This window comes from Pipra filicauda, unplaced genomic scaffold, assembly GCF_003945595.2.
Source record: "Pipra filicauda isolate LSUMZ 115617 unplaced genomic scaffold, ASM394559v2 scaffold37_size4185640_pilon, whole genome shotgun sequence".
NCBI lineage: Eukaryota > Metazoa > Chordata > Aves > Passeriformes > Pipridae > Pipra > Pipra filicauda.
The window spans coordinates 3,120,614-3,140,769 of NW_024104509.1; the positions used below are offsets into that span (position 1 = coordinate 3,120,614).

The following is a 20,156-nucleotide window of genomic DNA, read 5'->3' on the forward strand; positions in this document are numbered from 1 at the left end:
TGACACTGCCAACTGTGGGCTCCATACATTCTAACCCTGCTATTACATACAGTGACACCCCGCTGTCTCTTCTGATCAAACTACACCTAGAATTTGTTTTCAATCTAGGTATGTGTAGCAGAGCCTTGTAATGCTTTAGATCAAAATCCTACAGGTTCTTTCTGATTTTTTGGCCCAGCTGTGTGTCACAACCCCATGAGACTACATCATCTAGAATTATTACTTCTGTTTCAAAACAATATCCTTGCTTAGGAGTGTGCAGTTAGGCATGTTCAATCAAAGCATTTTTGCAGGCATCAAAGGCTTCTGCCATTCTTTTTGCTGCTTGGTCCATTGGCAAACAACTTTCTTCTTAGTCAGCTTCTACAGAGAGTACATTACAGGGACACAGCTGGGAAAGCTCACCCCTGCTGACCAAATGTATGTTCTACATTATACGACATCATGGTTGGTGTATGAAGTAGGGAGAAGAAGGAAGGGGAGAAAGTTTGGAGTGATGGTATTTGTCTTCCCAAGTTACTGTTACCCTGCTTTCCTGGAGTTGGCTGAATATCTGCCTGCCAATGGGTAGTGGTGAATGAATTCCTTATTTTGCTTTGTTTGTGTGCACAGCTTTTGCTTTCCCTGTTAAACTTTCTTTATCTCAGCTCATGGGTTTTCAAGCTTTTACCCTTTCAATTCTCTCCTTCATCCTGCTGGGGGAGAGTGAGCAAGTGGTTGGATTGTTCTTGGTTACTGGCTTGGGTTAAACCACAACAATCCCCAACAAATACAGGCACACCAGGCACACTCCATTGTTTCATGCTTCTGGTGTATTTTTAAAACAGGAGGCAAGAACTCATCAGCAGATTCATCAGCTGTGCCTGGGTGAGCATAATGTCATAATGAGGTAACTAACCGGGTACAAGAGGGAGTAGAAAATCTCATTGACAGTTCTAGAGGCATGAAGGGTCCCCAGCATTATTTTTGAGCTGCAATGGCTTTGCAGAAGTATCACCCAGGAGAAATCTGCAGCAACTTCATCCAAATATCTAGTTCCTGCCACAGTAATGCTACAACAGCACAATCATAGTGCATAATTTTTTAATGCTACTCTCCTTAAAGAAGGTAAAGAAAGAAGGTAAAGGAATGCAAACAGTAAAGCATAATATCTATCTGTACCTTCAACTTCAACTGTTAAGGAAGTTTATTTGATTAGTACCATCAGAGGTTTCAGGCAACATGTTTAGCTTCATCATGCTTCTTCAGTTTTCAGCTCATAGTTCATTAGGACAGAAGGCTTCACTCTAGATCTCCCATTCCAAAATAGGAACACGGTATTTCCAAAAGCAAATTTTTCCACAAAGTAATGAGCACCCTCTTGTGTTCATGGTGAGCAGAGGCCACGGCCTTGTCATGCTGGAAGCTGTGTTGGAGCCAGCATCATATAATCCATATGGCTCTTCTACACCTAGAGAACAACTCGCTGCTCTCCCCAGTTGGCTACATACAACTCTGAGTAGACATTGAGCAAACAGATTCAAAAGAGTATGAGAAACAACCATAATGCTGAAGACACTCATTAAGGGATACATGTATGATTCATTCATCATGATGGAAAAGATAGAATTTTGGGCTAGTGTGGTCTCTTGATTGCTATGAAGAATAATGAAAGCATCTGAAGACAACAGTGCAGGGCTTAATTAAGATATGTGGAAATGAATATTTATTTTCCTTTTCCTGCTTTGATAGATGAATTTCACTTAACCCCCTGTGGTTTCTGTGAAATCTACTCTGCTCTGAAGGACTGCTAGTATTCCAATATCTGAGACTGCGTATTCTAGTTCTTCACTGCATGCATACAAAAGATTAGAGGTACTGTTGGGTTTTTTTGGAGGCAGTAGTAAGTTGACATGCTATACGTGACAGCCTTAGTTGCATACGCTTCTGCTAGTGCTCCTTTACCCTTTCTGATCATGGCTGTCTTCTTCATGTAGTTTACCTTGCATACCCCCTGCTTTTTCACTTTCAAAAATTTCTCTCTTTCCTAAATGTATAATCTGTCTACCAAGAAGGCCACTGGACAGTTCCTAAGGATCAGTCAAGGGCTCAACTGAGGAGTGTCTTCAATGAAGCACATCCCTTCATGAGACTGTAGCTCTTCACGGAGCATCACGCCCACGATTTACTTTTGTCAGAGCAAATCTGCTCTGAGAGAGTGCTGTGATCAGCCACAGAGCTCTGGTTATCCCTACAAAGTGGTGTTTGGATGCAGAGAACTTGTGCTCTGAAGCCCCAGTGCCATGTACCCTGGAAAGGACACTACTCTTTCAGTCCCATGGCATGTCATGACTGGCTGGCAGGACCAGTCCCTCCTCAGCCTGTTTTCCCAGAAACCCTTCTGACCAGGGGGCTGCTAGGCCCCTCCTGTCCCTTTGGCAGCAGAGAATGGCAATGCAGGGAGCAACACAGTAATTCCATCTGGGCACAGGCACCAGCAGCCTCGATTTGGCACGTTCTCCTTTGCAAATGCAATCCTCCCCTTTCAGGTTTTTCCAGAAACTCCTCCACTGTTGCGCTTGCAGCAGGAAACCCTGTGGGAGGAGCACTGGCAATAGCGTCCCGGGGCTCCAGGTGGCCTTGGCTCATGGTGGGGTGAAGGGTCAGGGAAAGATACCAGGAGAAGGTAGAGAAAGCAGCACCCAGAGACTTTGTAAGGGAAATAGCAATATATTTCCTTTCTCTTGAATGACGCCCTGCTAGTGCTGCGGATGGGGTGGCCTCTTGGAGGGCTGGGGCGAGTCCGAGAAAGTGGCAGCTCTCCTCCTCGGGGCACGCCGAGGCCTCCTGCGGAAAGGGTCCCCGTCCCGGCCCCGGCTGGGAGTGGAGGGGCTGAGGGTGCCGCCTTGGGCAGAGGGACCTGCCGCTGCTGCCTGCTCCAACTCCTCCTGCTCTGCAGGAACGGGAACAGGGGGGTGGGGGCTGTGGAGTACAGGTTCCGATGTGCTGAGTCGGTCCTCTACGTTGGAGCCTACAGGGCTGCTGCCAGGGGCTGGGGGGAGGGCGGGAATACCCCCCTGATGGATGCCGGGGATGCCCTCCAGGTTATTTTCCTCCACTCTGCCAGGTTCCCCCGCCTCTTCCCCGAGCTCCTCCGGCTCCCACAGCTCCTCTCCCTCCCCCAACTCCTCCTCCTCTGTCATCGCCTCCTCCCCCAGCTCCTCCTCCAGCTCCTCCTCCTCTGCCATCGCCGCCTCCTGCAGCTCTTCCTGGTCTGCAGGGACGGGAGCAGACGGGTGGGGGCTGCCGAGGGCAGCTTGCGTTGTGCTGGAGCTTGTAGAGCTTCTGGCAGGGGTTGAATGGGGGGCGGGAGTACCGCGCTGGGTGCTGCTGACGGTGGTCACAGAGCTGCTGTCCTCCTCTGGGACAGCAGGGGAGTGCAGCAGCCTGTGAGCCTCCTCACTGCACTGGTCAACAATGATGCTGATGGTGCCATGGATCAGAGGTTCTGTATGTTCCTCGAGGAAGTCCTGCAGCACCTGGACCAAGACATTCGCAGCTGGACCACAGATAGACACAGCATGCAGGATGATGCTCTCTGCAATCCTCGCCATCCACCACCTGGTCTCATATATTGCCTCCAGCTCCTGCCGCAGCCAGGGCACCACAGGATCAAGGAGATGCTCGTCTCTTCGGAAAAGTTCTGCCCACACCCTAGGCAGGAGACCACCCACGGGCTCTGTTCCTGCACCCCCTGGCTCAGCTGCTGGCAATATCCCTCGTGGAGAACGTGAAGGGGATGCTGCAAAGTGATAGGGGTTGTTTCTAACCAACTGTCCAAGAGTTATTCCTGCCCAGCTGCTGGCATCTTCGGGGGCTGTGAAGACACAGTCTATATAGCTATCTGTCTGCACAGAAAACCTGACAGACTCTATCAGGTCTCTGCAGAGTGGGCACACTATTTGCATCTCTGCCCAACGCATAATGCAGCCCAGGCAGAACTGGTGGAGACAGGGCATTACATAAGCAAGGTCATCTCGAGTATCACGGCAGATGGGGCAGTTCCACTCTGTTTCTGTGGCCTTGTCTGTGCCTTCCTGAAGTTTGGGGTCAGATAAGAATGAGAAGATGCTCCCCATGACTGGTCCTGGTATTACCAAAAGGTGTCGCACACTGCAAAATGGAGATGCCGTGGTCACGAGCTGTCCTGGGGAGCGTAGGAAGAAATGCCTAGGCCCCTCGAGAAGGACAGCCTTCCAGTTCTCAAGGCCTTAGCACCTGTCCTAGAGCCACCCCAAGGGTACGTTTCCATGCACAGCTCACTTATCAAGATGCTTGGTTGCCTGAGCCAAGCAACTCAGGCCTGAACCAAGAAACTCAACACTACTAGTGGCTCCAGGTTGGGCACTGAGAGCTGGCAGCACCCAGCTGTGAGAAAAGCCTGGCTCAACACTCACGGACATGTTCAACAGGAGTCCAGGCATAAACCAGAGCAGGCCAAGCTCTGCCAGCACCCTAATTTAAGCAGTAAGGGACACATGGTGACAATCTAATCTGGTGATGTCACAGTCCACTGCCAGTGACATCAGCCTCCACTACTTTGTGACATCACAATAAGATGTCCACCCCTATGGTACTCAGACCAACACAGCATGTCAGAGGTTGCTCTCCACAGGGGTCCCACTATCACCCAGAGAGGTCCTCAGCCCCTGGACTTTCCCCAGCACTGCAAGAGGCCATCGCATCTGGGTCATTATAGCAGTACCTTTTCACGCAGGATGTAGCCAGGACCCTGAAAAAGGTTCTGAAAAAGCACCCCAGGGATGCTTTTAGAGGAGTCACAAGTGGAAGATTGGCTCTCTACAATTTCTGCTTAACAGCAAAGGGACTTTTGTCCTAGCAGTTAAAGTCTCTGGTGGTAGGAGCGTGACTGCCAGGGTGGCCTCTGAATGGTCAGACAGGAAAGTTTCCTTGACAGAATTAGAGTTCAGTTTAATCAGAAAGGGGAGTGAGGGGGAAAGTACCTATGCATTAAGGTAAAAATGAGGATTATAAAAGGACAGAAGGAAGAAATGGAAACACAGAGCAAATTATGGATAGAAAGAGTATGTAATACCAGATGCATAGTTCCCATGAACAATACAGGTAGGTTTCAAATAAATGAATAAACAACAAAACCAAACTAAAGTGAAACCTAAATCAAAACCAACCAACCAAAATGAAAAACCCAAAGCACAGGAAAAATATTAGACAGTAATTTTTAAAACTTAGGAAACTGTTTTCAGACACATTCAGTTTGTATATTGGGAGATCCTTTTGTTGGAGAAAAGAAAAAAATCAATAAAGGCAGTTGAAGAAGGAAAAGTCATAACATTTAGCACCTCATCTTTTTGTTTCTGGTGTTTCTTCAAAATAAATAGCACAGGTAACTCTAAACACAATGTTAGGGTATGCCTTCCTGAAGTTTGGGGTCAGATAAGAATGAGAAGATGCTCCCCAAGACTGGTTCTGGTATTACCAAAAGGTGTCACACACTGCAAAATGGAGATGCCATGTTCACGAGCTGTCCTGGGAGCGTAGGAAGAAACGCCCAGGCCCTTTGAGAAGGACAGCCTTCCAGTTCTCAAGGCCTTAGCACCCTGTCCTAGAGCCACCCCAAGGGTACATTTCCATGCACAGCTCACTTATCAAGGTGCTTGGTTGTCTCAGCCAACTCCTCCCTGAAGATCTCATCAAAGTCTTCCATCATGAACTTCTCCAGCACTGTCATCTGCACACATCAAAGTCTTGGTCTCAGCCCAGGTGCCTGAAAGCATGTCATGCATGATTCCTGAGCCTTGCCTCTGCATAGAAGGCTGTGGCTGTGGGGCAGCTCTTCCAGGCAGCTACTCCACCAGCATTTGTTGAATAGAAGGGGCTGCCAAGGCCCTCTGGGCGGCCGGCTCGGATGGGCTGGGGAGGCTGCACCTGGCTGCTCAAGGCAGCTTTACCTTCTCAGTCACCACTAGCATGGCCTTGAGCAGGTCCTCCTTGAGCAGGCTCAGCAAGTTTGGCCCCAGGCAGACGGCCAGGCTGCTGGAGGTCATTCTGCTGGTGGGCACGTGCTGGCCAATATGTCGGAGCACTGCAAGCAGCTGCTTGAGGAGGAGGAAGTTTTCTGCAGACAACTTCTTGTCCACCCTGAGGGGACAGCAGGGCAACATTCATCAAGCAAATGTTGCCCACAGCCACTCCCAAAACTCACACAGGGGAAGGGACAGCCAGCAGCTGTGTTGTGCAGTTTTCCAAGTGCTCTCAGCCAGCAGTCAGGGCTCCTGTGCCTGAGGAAGGAAGCATGTCATTGCCTCCCATTTCCTGCTATCACACAAACCCACACAAAGGCTCCCTGTCCATTCCCCCAAAATCTGACCCCAAACCTGCAACAGCAAGCTGCCCAAAACCACAGTGTTTTAAGGAGACCACTCCCTTTCAGGCAAGTTCCAGGCTTCTCCCAGTCCCTGCACAAGAGGCAAGCTGCTGCCCATGCTGCCTAATGACACTTGCAGGTCACAGATCTCTTCCTCCCTGCTGGCCGTCTGCATTGCTGCCATCCAGTCCTCACAGAGGCCCCTGATGAGGAGCTTCAAGGGAGTGCCTCAGAGGAAGCCTTGCAATGCCAGGGTATCCTTGTGAGCCTTTGAAGATTCCAGCCTAGCCAGGAACTCTTCCAGCTGCAGATCAGAATCAGTCACCTTGAGGATGACAGCCAACAGCAGTGCAGGCTGGCTTCCCATATAGACATCTGTGCTGTGGTCCAGGGCCTCCTGCAGCTTCTGAAGGGCTCTCTCACTGCCAGCTTTCTGGAATATGCCTTCTGTGGTCAGTCCTGGCTGGTGCAGGACAGCCAGCAAGCTTCTGCAGGAGATGCAGGGGGGCAGTGACTTGTCTGAGGAGCTGCCTTCCAACAGGAGTGGTTGGGTCAGAGCTCTGCCCCAGAGCAGTGCTGCTGCAAGAACAGGCTGATGACATACTGATGCAGGTAGGAGGAAGGGCTGCCCCTCTGCAGCAGCAGGACTGCAAACCATGCCCCAACCTGTAGTGGACAAGACTGCATCACCCATGATGTCTTGTCACACTGCTTAGCCGTCAGCCCAACACCAAACTTCCCAGCACACCTTAGACAGGGACATTCCAAACCACACAGTGCAGACAGTGCTACAATCTCTCCTTCTACCTTCTTCCTACCTTTCCCCCCTGAAATTGCGACCATCATTTATAAACTCAGGATGGAGCCAAGTAAGACAAGAATCCTTAAAACCTTACTCAAAAGGGGAAAGAAATAATCTTTTCTTGGTTTGCTTCTTCACGGTTACTGTCCTTTGCCAGCAATAACTAAGAGTAAGCCCATCAAATGCTTCCACCAGCATGTGGCCTACAATTACTTGCACCCTGAGAGCCCCCTGATGGCTGCTAGCAAATGTAATAAGGGTAGGACAACCACTACCAGCTGGCCTAGAACTAGCATTGATGTCTCCCTGCTTGTTCGATCTGATTTCATAATTACTGTAAGAGGACAAGTAGCCCTAAACATCATCTCAGTTTTCTTGTCTGTGTTCCATGTGATTCAATGATGTCAGACCTCCACCTTGTGGCATAGTTATCCCAAATTCCCTAAATTTTCCCCATGTTGTGCTTGAAATCCTTCTTATTCTGTGCACAAAATACAGTACATACAGTTTCCAGCACAAGCATTAGATTTTGGCTCTAAAAAGACTTCACCCAATGTGAAATCTTTATGGAGATACACTGAGTTCAGCTTTGAAACAGCTCTGGTTTCCAATCAGCAAGAGAAAATAAAAAAGTTGATACTGAAAATTAAGGAAACATGAAACGCTGCAAAGTTTGCTTAGTCTCTTGATTCAAAAACATTGGAACGATGTCTCAGGTGAAATTCCAGCCTCTTATATACCTCCAATGCAGGATTGTACACTTCCAGCCCTTTGATCAGCACAGCAGAGTTTATAGTAAATAGTGGTTGACAAATAACTGTTTCAATTTTTGCAAAAACAAATTTTTTTTGCAGTGTTTGACAACAAAGTTGTCGATTATCCATCCTGCTGGTGGATTTTTCTTTACCAAATCAAAATAGTTGCTCCTCTTTGGCTTTTATTTTTTTAAATATTTTAAAAGAATATGATTTTTTAAATAACTATTTTTCATCCTTCCTGAAAAGGTGGTTTTCTTATCTCTTGTTACAAGGCCATGTGGTTTCTAAAATTTGCTCTTTTATAAACTGAACACCAAAAGAAATCCCTCTGCTATTAAACCCCTGGGCCATCACTAATTTTGTGCCCCTTTCAGATATATGATTCTCATTCAGCATTATTGTATTATGGTTTTTGGTTTTTGTCGTTTTGGTTTTTTTTTTTTTTTTGGCAACAAGTCTTTTTTATTCTACTCTCCTAGGATAGTGTATCTACTTGACATATAATTTCAGTAAATCCCCTAAAATATGTCAATTTCAGCCTTTATATTAATAGGAAATGAAGAGTCTTACTTCATAAAGTTTTTTCAAGATTTAATAGTGGCTGTAACCAAAGCTATTACTGTCTCAGGACTCAGATGTCCTCATCCAGACCATAGATGCAAAGATCATGCCATATGCTGCTCTCTGCTGCCTCTACCAGCCACCATCGGTCCAGGTACATTCCCTCCAGCCTCTGGCACAGTCAAGGCTTCACAGGGTCCAGGAGATGCTGCTGTTGTTGGAAAGGTGCTGCCCAGACCTCAGGCAGGGGGACACCCATGGACTCTGTCCCCTGTGGAGAAGATGGAAGGGACACCACAGGGTGATAGGGGCAGTTCTCACCCAGGCAGGAAAGAGTTCTCCCTGCCTGAGTGGTCTCTGGCAACTCTCTAGGGAAGCTGATGGCAAACTGTACATAGGCCCGTTTACCCTGCTGAGAAAACCTGAAAGTCTCTATTGGTCTTCTGCAGAGCAGGCACTCTGGGTTTCTCTGCATGAGCTGAAAGCATTCAGTTGTACTTTGCTTTCTTTGTAACTGGGGGATTGAAAAAAAACCACGGAAATTTCTCCTACCAATAGAAAATACATATAATAGTATTATAAGGACTCTCTGACAGTATTCATGTTTGGTTTCATATATGACTTTATTAAATCTATATTTCAGAATGAGTGTTGTCTAGCAGGCTTTCAATTCAGTTACCGCAATTGTTTCTCAGCAGACTAATTTTATTGTAAGACTAGACAAGGAAAGTAATCATTAGGAAAATGGATTTTCCATGTACATGTGCAGTACTCTCATGGCTGGTTTCCTTGTGAGAAGGTCTGGAATGGCTCCATCTTTGTTGAGTGAGCCCATGAGAAACTTGATATTTCTTTACAAGAAATTCCAACAAGAACTGAAGTTCATGAGATTTTCCAAAACTCCATTGTGCAGCAAAAAATCAGGAAAGCAGAGCCAGTTCCCTTCAAGAACTTTAGGTCATCAGAGGCTGATAGATGGCTAAACTGAGACTCTGGGACGCTTGACTTCTGAAACACGGCTCCAAGGTATTACATACTTCTGGGAACAACAGCTCCAGGATAGATCCATGCGGTAGATGGATTCCTCAAAATTAGGATCAGGTGTCCAGGGGACTCTGGATTCTGAATCCAGAGAGATCATGATCAAAAGTCACACTTTGAAACATAGCTCCCACCTGTTTCAAAATAAAAAAAAACATCTTCCATAGGTGTGCAGTTCACAGAGGAGGAGAAGGGGAGGAAATGTGCATGAACACTCTGAGAGGAGGGAAAAAACATTCAAAAACTATTCATCCTTGCCCATTCTTCCACCTCAGTGGACTCCTTGCTGATCAATAATTAGTGTAATGTAACAAAATGATCAACCACTGTATTAGAGTGGGTATGGGGCACATTGTCACTTGTTACTAATACAGAAATATATTATTATATATTAATATATAAATACTGTATTATAATGGATTAATTATGTTTAATTAATTAATCAAACAAATATTTGTTAAAGTAATTTTATTATAATAATTATAAGATTATTTCAATTTATAATGAAAATTATAAATTTATAATGATATAATTTATGTATACAAATTATATATAATGAAACTTACAGCTAGTTTGAGAAGTAAATATTTAATTTAACTAACTAATTAATTAGAACATTTACTAATTGTATATATTAAAATATTATTAATATATTGTTTGAAGTGGATTCTGTCTGAGCACACAGTATGTGCCATTTTTAATTAGTAATTAAAGTTGCAAGAACTGAGAACTGTATCCAAACCCTGTTTTCTTCATACAGCTTTTTGGTTCTTCGTCCAAACTACCTTTTAACAAGCTAGGTTGCATCTGGGACTAAATTTTTAAATGGGCTTGTGTTTCAGTATATAAAGCTCTCCCAGCTACTGAGAGACTTGGACATTTATACATTTTCTCAGATCCTTGGTGCTGAGGCACTCTCCCAGTGGCGACCTCACCAGGCACCTTCTGGAAGCCAGACCTGGGAAACTGAGGCAGCTTCTGGAAGGTGCCATGGACATTGGCCCCAGGTTTCACCACTTCATCTGAAGTGATGACAAGGGTCCCTCAGGTCTGCAGGGCTCAGACAGGTCCCTACCTTGGCCTCTTGTTGCTCTGGGGAGGATCCTGAGGACCCTGGGAGCCAGGGGCCCTCCTCTTTCGGGTATACCCAGGACCCTCTGGCCAAGCTGGCCCTGCCCTGGCCGGGAGTGGGGGGCTGAGGCTGCAGCCCTGGGAAGAAGGACCCGCCACTGCCTCTGCCTGCCCTGGCTCCTCCTGGGGCTAGTCCTGCTCTGCAGGAACAGGTATAGATGGGGGCAAGCTGTGACTCTCATGGAGGGCAGCCTCTGATATACTAAGCTTCCTTCTCCACATTAGAGTCTGTGGTGCCACTGACAGAAATCCCCTCATGGAAGCTGTTGAACCTGGAGCTGCTGGAGCTCGTACTGGCCTCAGGCCTACCTGTTTCCTCTCCATCAGTGTGGGAGTGCAGGAGCCTCTGAGCCTCCTCGCTGCACTGGCTCACAATAACATTGATAAGCTCACGAACCAGTGGTGCTGCACGTCCTCTGAGGTGGCTCTGCAGCCTAAGGATCAAGGTCTCCTCATGTAGACCGTAGACACAGAGATCAGACAGGATTCTGCTCTCAGCAACCTGTACTGGCAACCACCAGTTGCAGTAAATTTCCTCAAGCCTCTGGCGTAGCCAGGGCAGCACAGGGTCCAGGAGATGCTGTTGTCGTTGGAAAAGTTCTGCCCACACTTCGGGCAGAATGCCACCCATGGGCTCTGGCCCTGCAGCCCCCTGCTCAGGTGGGGACACTGTCCCCTGCGGAGAAGATGAAGGGGATGCCCCAGGATATTGGGGGCCTCTTTTCCCCACTGTAGGAGTCTCTGGTGACTCTCCAGAAGCTCGTCTTGCCTGGCTGCTGGCCTGTGGTGACTCTCCAGGATGCGTGATGACAAACAGAAGAGAGTCCCATCTGCCCTGCTCAGAAAACCTGACAGCATCTATCGGTGTTCTGCAGAGTGGGCACGATGGATTTCTCTGTGCCCACTGCAGGATGCAGCTCAGGCAGAACTGGTGGTGACAGGGCAGAACAGAAGCCCTGCTCCTCCGAGTGTCCTGGCAAATGGGGCAGGTCCAGGCTGTCTCCATGGCCATTTTTGTGCTCTGCAGCACACTGGGAAGAGCTGAGGACCAGGAGATGCTCCCTGTTGTTGGCGTCACACAGAGCAGGAGAGAACTGTGTGACTGCGTGACAGCCCTCCTGACTATCCCAGCAAGGGGAAAAAGAAATGCCCAGCTCTCTCAAGAAGGACACCCTCCTGGTTCCCTGAATCCAATCATCTGCCCCACCCCAGGGGGGTGTTTTCCCTTTACAGCTACTGAAGGTAGCCGACCTTCACTGCTACCTATAGCGCCAGGCTGCCTGAACCAAGCAGGGCTGGGAAAACACTACTGATGGCTCTACAATGGCAGCTGCCAAAGGCAGCTCCCAACACACCACCCAGCACTTGAAGAAGTCTGACTAGGTGCTCCAGACCTTGCACTCTTGCTCAGGAGTCAAGGCTAGAACCAGATTGGCTCAGGCTCTGCCAGAGCCCAGATATAATCAGAAAGAGATGTGATGTTACAATCCATCCCCCAGTGATGTCACAATCTGCTGCTTAGTAGGTCATCCTCCACCACTGAGTGATGTCACCATGGAATATTCCCCTCTGTAGGTGTACAGTGCCAGAAATAAAAAAAGGAAAATACCATTTCTTGTTTTCAGCTTTTTGATTTCCGTGTTGCTCTCCCTCAGCCATCTGCATCATGTGGCCTTGGTCACCTTGCTAAGGTCTCCTGTGAGCAGGATCATGGTGGGACCAGTCAGCATGGACTGCTTGTGGCTGGATATTGCCTTCTCTCCTCATTGCCTTTCCCTGTGCAAAGCCAGGATTTGGAACACCTGGACGGTCGGTGGCCAGCCCTGGGTGAGAGTCTCCCACCCCTGTGCATCTTGTTCCTGCTGCAGGGAGAAGCAGAAAGGGGTGTTTTCGTTCAACCTCATCCACTCCCACTGGCACTTGCCCACAGTGCCAGGTCCTTCTCTGCTTGCCAAGTCTTCATGCTTCTGGAAGCCAGTGTGTTGATGCTCCTCAAAAGCACCAGCGATGGATCCTGACCCCACATCCACAGAAAGGAGCTGGAGTTGCTGCCCTCCCTGGAGTAGTGTGTAAGGGCCACAGGCACCCTGCTCACAATTCCAGAGAGCCCAGGATCCATGAGAACAAACTGGTTTTGTCTTCTCATCTTCTCATGTATCAAGCCTGAATTTCTTTACTGACCTTGAAGGAACCCTAGAAGCTCTCATTCTAAGACAGTTCAGATACACTGGGCTTGAATGCCTTAACTGTGAAGATGTTTCCAGAAATACAGGAAATACAGGAGCCTTGAGAGCAGGGGGAAGAATCCAGAGCAGCAGCCATTTTCTTTTTGGACTTCCCCCAAATGAAATCTGATTTCCTTTAATGACAAAGTAACCCACCTAGTTTATCAAGGGAAGCCAGTAGACGTAATATTTTTGGTTTTCAGATATTGTCACTTGTAGTGTCCTTCTGGACAAAATGTCCAGGACACAGCTGGATAAACACATCATGGGGTGGGTGAGCAATTGGCTCACAGGTCAATCACAGAGGGTAATAGTAAAGGGGGTGACATCTGGCAGCTGGTCACTTGTGGGGTTCTGCAGGGCTCCATCCTCGGCCCAGTGGTCTTCAACATCTTTGTAAATTGCTTGGATGCAGGACTGAAAGGGATGCTGAGCAAGTTTGCAGATGACACAAAACTGGGAGGAGTTGCTGACTCCTTTGAAGGCAGGGAGGCCCTGCAGAGAGACCTCCCCCAACCTGGGACAAGACAACCCTGGATGTTTGTACAGACTGGGAAATGAGAGGCTAGAAAGCAGTGCCATGGAAAGGGACCTATGGGTCCTGTTTGATGGCAAGTTGAATATGAGTCAGCAGTGCCCTGGCAGCCAGGAGGGCTTATGAATACTTGACAGGAAAAGTGGCTTCCCAGCCTTTTAAAGACAAAAACTTTTGTTATCAAGATTTTGCTTTTTCTCTTTGGAGTGGGGAGGGGAAGCTTCTCTTTCCTTCTTTCCGTTTGTTTGTTTGTTGTTTTTGTTTGTTTGTTTGTTTTTGTTTTTGGGGTTTTTGGGGTTTTTTTTTGAGGGTTTTTTTTAATGAAATTTACATATGAATTTTTAGAAGACAAGTGAGAAGGATCCATTTCATCATCAATGCTGGGAGCCAGCTCCAGAGGGTATGTGTATGTGTGAAATTTGAGAGCTCCTTCTGATGACTCTGGAGAGCAAACCTATGACTAGTCCATACGTGCGTCCGTATCATTTTATTTCTGAGCATTTCTTTCAAAATTCATTCTTTTAAAACTGATACTTAGGCCTAAGTTAGGTTCCTTGGGCAGTGGGCTGCAAGGAAGCTTTTCCTTCTGCCACAGGTGTCAGCACTCCTCCCGCCCCACCCTCTTGCCCACTCCCCCTGCAGCATCATGGAACCTCTGGAACCCGTGTGCCAGGACACTGCCCAACTGCCCAACAGCCCAAAACTGCCCAACGGCCCAGAGCTGCCCAACTGCCCAACGGCCACTGAGCCTGGCATCCTGCACTGCCACTGCTCCTACAGCACTTGGTTGGCTGGGTTTTTTTTCCAGTTTGTTTCAGCGTTGACAAAGTCCCTGTCTTCAGTTGAAAGGTCTCAGCATGGACTGTAGGAAGGTATTTGTAATCTTTTAAACAAAGATGAGAGCTTTCCTTTGCAGGTTAGATGTTTACAATAACTGTAAGAGGTGATTAATTGTAGGATTACAATTTTACAACTGCTCGAATGAGAAGAGTTCTTAATCTGTTCTTTTACCCAGAATAAAACTGACAGAGAGAAGGAGGAGGAGTATTCAGTGCTAAATACTCCTTTGTCTGTAACTGTAGTGGAGTCCAGTAGCCAGTCCAGTGTCACCGTCTCTGGGAGTCTTCCACCAAATCAAGAAGAGATACAAAGCATCAGAAGTGAAACGGATGGCACAGTAAAGGCACACAGTGTTGTAGCAGGGCTGCAAGATCTCCAGTGTGAGGGAAATAGTTGTACAACAGATTTCAATGTCAGTGTCAGCTCCAGTAGTAGTAAGCAACCAGAGCCAGAGCACACTGAAAACGGTAAATTAAAGGGTAAACAGAGCTGTCTTCAAACTAACCAACACTCATTTTAGCACTGCTGATGTATCTTCATTCTGTTATGGTCACACTGCTGGGAAGTGAATTTTTGGAGGAAGCAGTAGCCTGTTGTCTACTTAAAATGTGTGGAAATGGCATAGTCATCTAGAAAATAAAATACTGCCAGGAAGTTTCTTGGCCTTTTGTTAGGAACTGTGATGGTTTCAATGAGGAAAAGAACTGCGTAAGAACGATACTTATACTGGACCTGACACAAATAGCCCAGAGCAAGCTGTAATACATTGTAGCAAGACAGAAACATTTTGAGTACCCTGCTTACAAGTAGAAGATGCTGTTTCTTGATTCTCTGTAAGCTGTTTATTTGGAAGAGAGAAAATGCCAGTTATTGCATGCTTGGGCAATCATTTCAAACTTGCACCTTCTGAAGTTAATGTTCAAAAAAGATACATAAATACATATAAAAATCCATAGAAGAAAAAAACCAACCCGATATCAAGCCTTGACCCTAGCTGGGTTTCACATTCAGATGTTATTTTTCAGATCGATCCTGAGACAACTAGAGAACAGGGGATAATAAATACAGCCAACAGTTGTCCACATGATGTCAGTATACTGTTGCCTGCTTTTTAACTGTTGGCAAGGTGGGATACAAAACTTTTCTTTGTGAAAGTGACTGGCTCTTTTGCAGCACCATCAAAAGTACAGCTACTTTCACTGTGTTGTAGTGCCTAAAAAATTATTAATACTAAGGGAAAAAGTACATGTCTGACTATAATCCTGAGATGACAGAAGTGGTTTCTTCATTGCAACAAATTTCTGTTAACAATTAACTGAATTTTCTCAAAATGCTCTTAAGGTGTGTTATCTTCGTCATTCTGTTGGAACCGTTCTTTTGAAAGAATGCAACAAAATGCATTTCCTTAAACAAAGGCAAGAGTTTAAAAGAGGTCAATAGGTAGCCCTCAATAAATATATCTCTATTGCTTTGTTAATTATAGATGTATAGACTTGGAGAAAAACACACAGATCTGCAAGCATTTTTTTATTATTATTATTTCTGTTTCTTTCTACTTTTTGTGGGGTTTTTGTGGTTTTTTTTTTGCCCATCATTATAGTGTTTAGAGACCAAAAAATCCTTCAAGATGCTCAGGAAAGAGACAGCTCCTCAAAAAAGCAGAAAACAAGCCTCAAAACATCTGTGAGCAACCAAAAGAAGAGTAAAAGTAGTAAGTACAGCAGCTCAGTGTGAAATGAAATGTGTGAAAGTACTGTGCCATTTGTTTGAAATGAATAGTAAAAAAAGTGAATCAGAGGATGTAGTAATCAGTTGTTCAAAGCCTTTTTTTAAAAGTATAGCCCCATAAGCAAGAAGATGTGGATAAATTTGGCACCCACATGGAACACATTGCACTGTGTCTTTGCTTTTTCTGATGCAGGCAATTTGTTTATAGCAGTGGTTCTAAGGCAGAAGGTGTGCTGCTGCCATGATACATTTGGAGAGTAGAGTGCACTCTGTCTATATGAACCTTGAGCAGCTGGATTGTATTCAAGAGTCTCCTTCCAAGAAGTGTGTCCTTACCCCATGTCCTTATGTTCTTGCACACATGCTTTCAGCAATATACAGTTTTCAGGATGGATTGTGGAGACACAGTCAGGTACTTTCATCCACCCTCTAGCTCTGTAGGATTTTGGTTCCCATTGATCCACAGAGCAGCTCTGAGTCTACCTGCACAGCAACTAACCGGGCAGTACTTCCAGTGAAAGGTTTCCCTTTCCCAGCATTCCAGAATTAGAGGGGCCCCATCACAGACCTGGTTTGTGGTGATGTACTTGGGCACCAGTGGTGCAGAGACCTGTGTGCCAAGCTGGCAGACCAGGATGGATTCTGTCATTTTAGAGTGAGACAGCTCCTGGTAAGCTTTGAGTTGGGTGGGAAAGTTGCTTTGTTTTTGTAATGATCTATCTTCCCACAGGCAAATGTGGACAAAATAGAGAGAGGGAGTCTGATCTTAAAGAACAGGATAATTGTTTGCCCAAAGTTTGCAAATGGAGTTTTCAAGTGTGTAAGTATCATTTTCAAAACATAGCTAGTGTGGCCTTGTGATATAACATAACAAGGCTTTTTGAATTTTCTTGTTTGGGTTTTTTTTTCCCACTAAAAATATTCCATCCTCAGTTTGCTTAGTTCTGTGATAAATCCTGGGTGTTTTTCTTGCTGCTTTACTCCTCATTCTCTAGTTCTTGTTCAGACTCTTAGCTGATTGATTTGTAACTTTTTCCCTTTCCATTTTGCCTTAGTGAACTTGGACATGTTTCCTCCTTCTCGTAAGAACTTTCAGTGTGTTTGTGTCAGTCAGCTACGGGTACACAAGCTTGTGATAAAAAACAGCAGCTGTTGCTGTGTTTCTCAGTTTTGCTGCCTGCTACCTGAAAGCAGATCACTAGGATTTGAGTACTTCCCATTTCACCAAAATTCAGAAGGTTTGAGAAATGCTGCAATGCAATAATTAACAGAGATTGTTTAACTTTCAGATGACTTGGAAAATTTGAGCAGTGATGAGCGCATAGCAGTTCTCCAAGCAAGAATGCAGGAAATTCGGAGACGTTACCTGTTGTTGAAAGCTGAGGTGGCTGCCATCGATCGGAGAAAGCGCCTAAAGAAACAGCGGGAAAGTAAGTACTGGGAACTAAAATCTACTTTTAGAGGGCTAAATTGCATGTCATGTTATTAAGGTGTTAACAAGGGTTGTATAATCTTTTGGGAGATGAGTATTTATGTTTGGGTTTTTTCTGAAAACACTGTATACAGTCATTTTATGACCTTTAGAAGGTCTGGGTCAGACACTTAGTGATAATGTAAGGAGAAAAACATTTACAAGCAGTCAATCTAGTTAGTTCTGTTAAGGCAGAGCTACTTTATATAGGAAACAATATACAGGAAATAAACTTTTCTAAGCAGTGAACAAAGTAACTAACATTATTAATCACTTCTAAATTTTCTTCAAGTTACAGATAAGTTTACTGTAGTATTGCCTGTGTGCTTAGTTAGTGCTTTCCCCCTAGGATAAGGGATTTATTTCATGAGTTTAAGAGAGACAATAAATTAAATGTCTCATTTCTCTGAAGCTGCCACACCTATTGCTGTAGGGAATGTTCTAGTGTGCCTACTGCTAGGAGTTTTTAAAGGATAATTTTCTCCATGTCCTGTTCACGTGAGTGTTTTAAGAGTTCACTGAAAATAGGAAGAAAGACTGAAACGCCATGTGTAGTAAGATTTTATGGCTGCAACCATCACACAGGAACTGCAGTTGCTGCTTGCTTGCCAGAGCACTGTGTATCTGCAGATTCAATGCTGAGACAAGGCCCCACCTATGCCGACTCCCTGAGGAAAGAAAAAGAACAGCTGACATGCTGGTGGGCCAGGAATAAGCTCTGTTGTCATCTGGCTGGGCCCTTGATCTGCATGGCTGATGAACCAGGGCTGCAAGGGCAATCAACACCAAAATTAGGGAAAAAAGACTTTTTGCTTTTCCATCACTAGGCATTAGATGCTGGAGTCAGTATATATGTCCTGGTTCTAGCCAGGACAGCGCTAATTTTTGCAGTAGCCAGGAGGGGGCATGGCAGGGTTATGCTATACCACCTCATGTCATTGCTGGGGGAGGGAAAGGGATTCTCTTCCAGGGAGAAGGGGTTCAGTCCACTAGAGAAAATGCAGCAAAGGGAGCTGTCTAGTATTGCATATTATTGAGTTTTTTTCCCATGTGAGTCGTTTATTTTCTTATACCCTCTGTCACTAGGATTGTTGCTATTACCATTAGTTTTCTTATCTTATTGCTGTTTCCAGTAAATTTTTCTTATCTCAACCTGTGATCCTTGATTTTTTTGCCTCCAATTCTCCTCTCCAATCTGCTGCAGCAGGGAGAAGGAGGGGGAGCGTGAGAGAGTGTTCCATGGTTTGGGAGAATCTTAGTAGGGGCACTGAAATGGGAAGTACCTTTCCTACACCACAAAAATATACCAATGCTTGTTGAATAGGAAAAGATTCTAATTGCTTATTTATAAATGCTTATAACCTGTGTTTTCTTCTTTGTTTGCAGGGGCTGCTGCCATGTCAAGTTCCTCACCAGATGGAATGTCAGGGGAATGCAGGTGACAGCAGGACTTGACAAAGCACTTCACACTCAATGGCTGCTGAGGGACACTCTTTTTAATCAGTCCTGAAAACCAAATATTCATTAAAAAAATCAAGCAAACAAACAAACAAACAAACAAATACTAATGTTTACGAGTTTGAATTAGATTTAAAAAGGATACTCTGGGTTTTAAGAATCCATTATTGGAATGCAACTACAATACTTAGCCATTTTTCAATAAAACAGGGGTCTTTCTAATTTTTATAAATTACATGATTAAAAAAAGAAAGAAAATGGCTAACAAACAATTAAGTTTTAACGTATGAGGATTGCGTTCACCCTGTTTAAAATGTGTATTTCTCCATAATGGATTAAACAGGTATATTTTTGTGTTTTCTTGAAACTGTTTCTCTTCCTTTTAAAGCAACAAATACTTCATTTGCAATGCTTATTTCATGATGAGTTTCAAGGAGAAGGCTTGAAGAGAGGTGTGAGCTCATAAAAGCTTATAGAAAAAAGCTCTAAAATATATATTAGGTTCTGCAGAAAATGGAGTTATGCAACATATTGTACAAATGTAAGCCAAGGCCTCTAAACCAAAATGTCATAATTTGTAAATCCCTGATTTTAACAGTTTGATTAAGCAACAGTAGTATCCTCATGAAAATGACATTAAGATGCAGAATCGGTTGGTAAGTGATTAATTCAAACCCATTCTCTTTTTCAGCAAGAAGTAAAAATGTAGACCATCGTTAATGGTAGCACCAGTCAAAACAAAGCTGAATTTTCATTCTTTTTCATTATGGTAGTTTGAAAATTTCAAAGCAAGCTCCTGAAGATATTCACTGACTCCTTACATCAACTGCCTCAAGTTCAGATTCAGTGCAACTGAAACTGGAATAAAACTTGTGTTCTCTGCCTACATCGTGTCTGACTGTAGTTGTTAACCAAAATACTGTTATACCTGAAAAATGACACATTACTGATGAGACTGGTAAATCACAAATGATGATAAGCTCTGGAAGTGCTGACTGTGTTAAGAATTACCAGTGATCCAGGGCTGGTGGGAGACGTTTTAATAATTTCAGTGAGGTTACAGGAAAAAGAGAGGATATTTACACCCAGACTGAACAGCAAGTAAACTGAAATAGTAGGCAGAAAGGAACCTTCTGCCTACTAAGACAGATAGCCAGGTAGTAGAACTAAAGACCACTGCAGCCAGTGCCATCCGAAAGAAAAACAGAAAACAAAACAAAC

The 20,156-nt window shown here is 45.1% G+C and overlaps 3 protein-coding genes across 6 annotated transcripts; 1 reads left to right on the forward strand and 2 right to left on the reverse strand.

Annotated features, from left to right (window-relative positions):
- Nucleotides 1–2,693: 2,693 nt before the first annotated feature.
- On the reverse strand, nucleotides 2,694–5,785 carry LOC114004274. 3 transcript variants are annotated; one of them, XM_039384839.1, is made up of 2 exons: nucleotides 5,664–5,785; nucleotides 2,694–4,152 (listed from the first exon to the last, which is right to left on the reverse strand). In XM_039384839.1, exons 1-2 carry the CDS (start codon nucleotides 5,747–5,749, stop codon nucleotides 2,739–2,741), a joined length of 1,500 nt encoding a protein of 499 aa, XP_039240773.1. In that variant the 5' UTR covers nucleotides 5,750–5,785; the 3' UTR covers nucleotides 2,694–2,738. The 3 variants fall into 3 exon arrangements, with proteins under 3 accessions (XP_039240773.1, XP_027607911.1, XP_027607910.1); XM_027752110.2 differs by lacking the exon at nucleotides 5,664–5,785 and adding an exon at nucleotides 4,437–4,451; XM_027752109.2 differs by lacking the exon at nucleotides 5,664–5,785 and adding an exon at nucleotides 4,258–4,406.
- Nucleotides 5,786–9,120: 3,335 nt separating this feature from the next.
- On the reverse strand, nucleotides 9,121–12,050 carry LOC114004301 (E3 ubiquitin-protein ligase Topors-like). Its single transcript, XM_027752165.2, has 2 exons — nucleotides 10,988–12,050; nucleotides 9,121–9,681 (listed from the first exon to the last, which is right to left on the reverse strand). The coding sequence occupies exons 1-2, from the start codon at nucleotides 11,688–11,690 to the stop codon at nucleotides 9,650–9,652; spliced, it is 735 nt and encodes a 244-aa protein (XP_027607966.1). The 5' UTR covers nucleotides 11,691–12,050; the 3' UTR covers nucleotides 9,121–9,649.
- Nucleotides 12,051–14,164: 2,114 nt separating this feature from the next.
- On the forward strand, nucleotides 14,165–19,821 carry LOC114004303 (AT-rich interactive domain-containing protein 4B-like). Of its 2 annotated transcripts, none has more exons than XM_039384846.1 (7): nucleotides 14,165–14,310; nucleotides 14,454–14,658; nucleotides 15,879–15,989; nucleotides 16,737–16,826; nucleotides 17,296–17,436; nucleotides 18,864–18,915; nucleotides 19,627–19,821. In XM_039384846.1, the coding sequence occupies exons 1-7, from the start codon at nucleotides 14,296–14,298 to the stop codon at nucleotides 19,634–19,636; spliced, it is 624 nt and encodes a 207-aa protein (XP_039240780.1). In that variant the 5' UTR covers nucleotides 14,165–14,295; the 3' UTR covers nucleotides 19,637–19,821. The 2 variants fall into 2 exon arrangements, with proteins under 2 accessions (XP_039240780.1, XP_027607967.1); XM_027752166.2 differs by having other exon boundaries at nucleotides 14,166–14,310; nucleotides 14,454–14,745.
- Nucleotides 19,822–20,156: the final 335 nt, after the last annotated feature.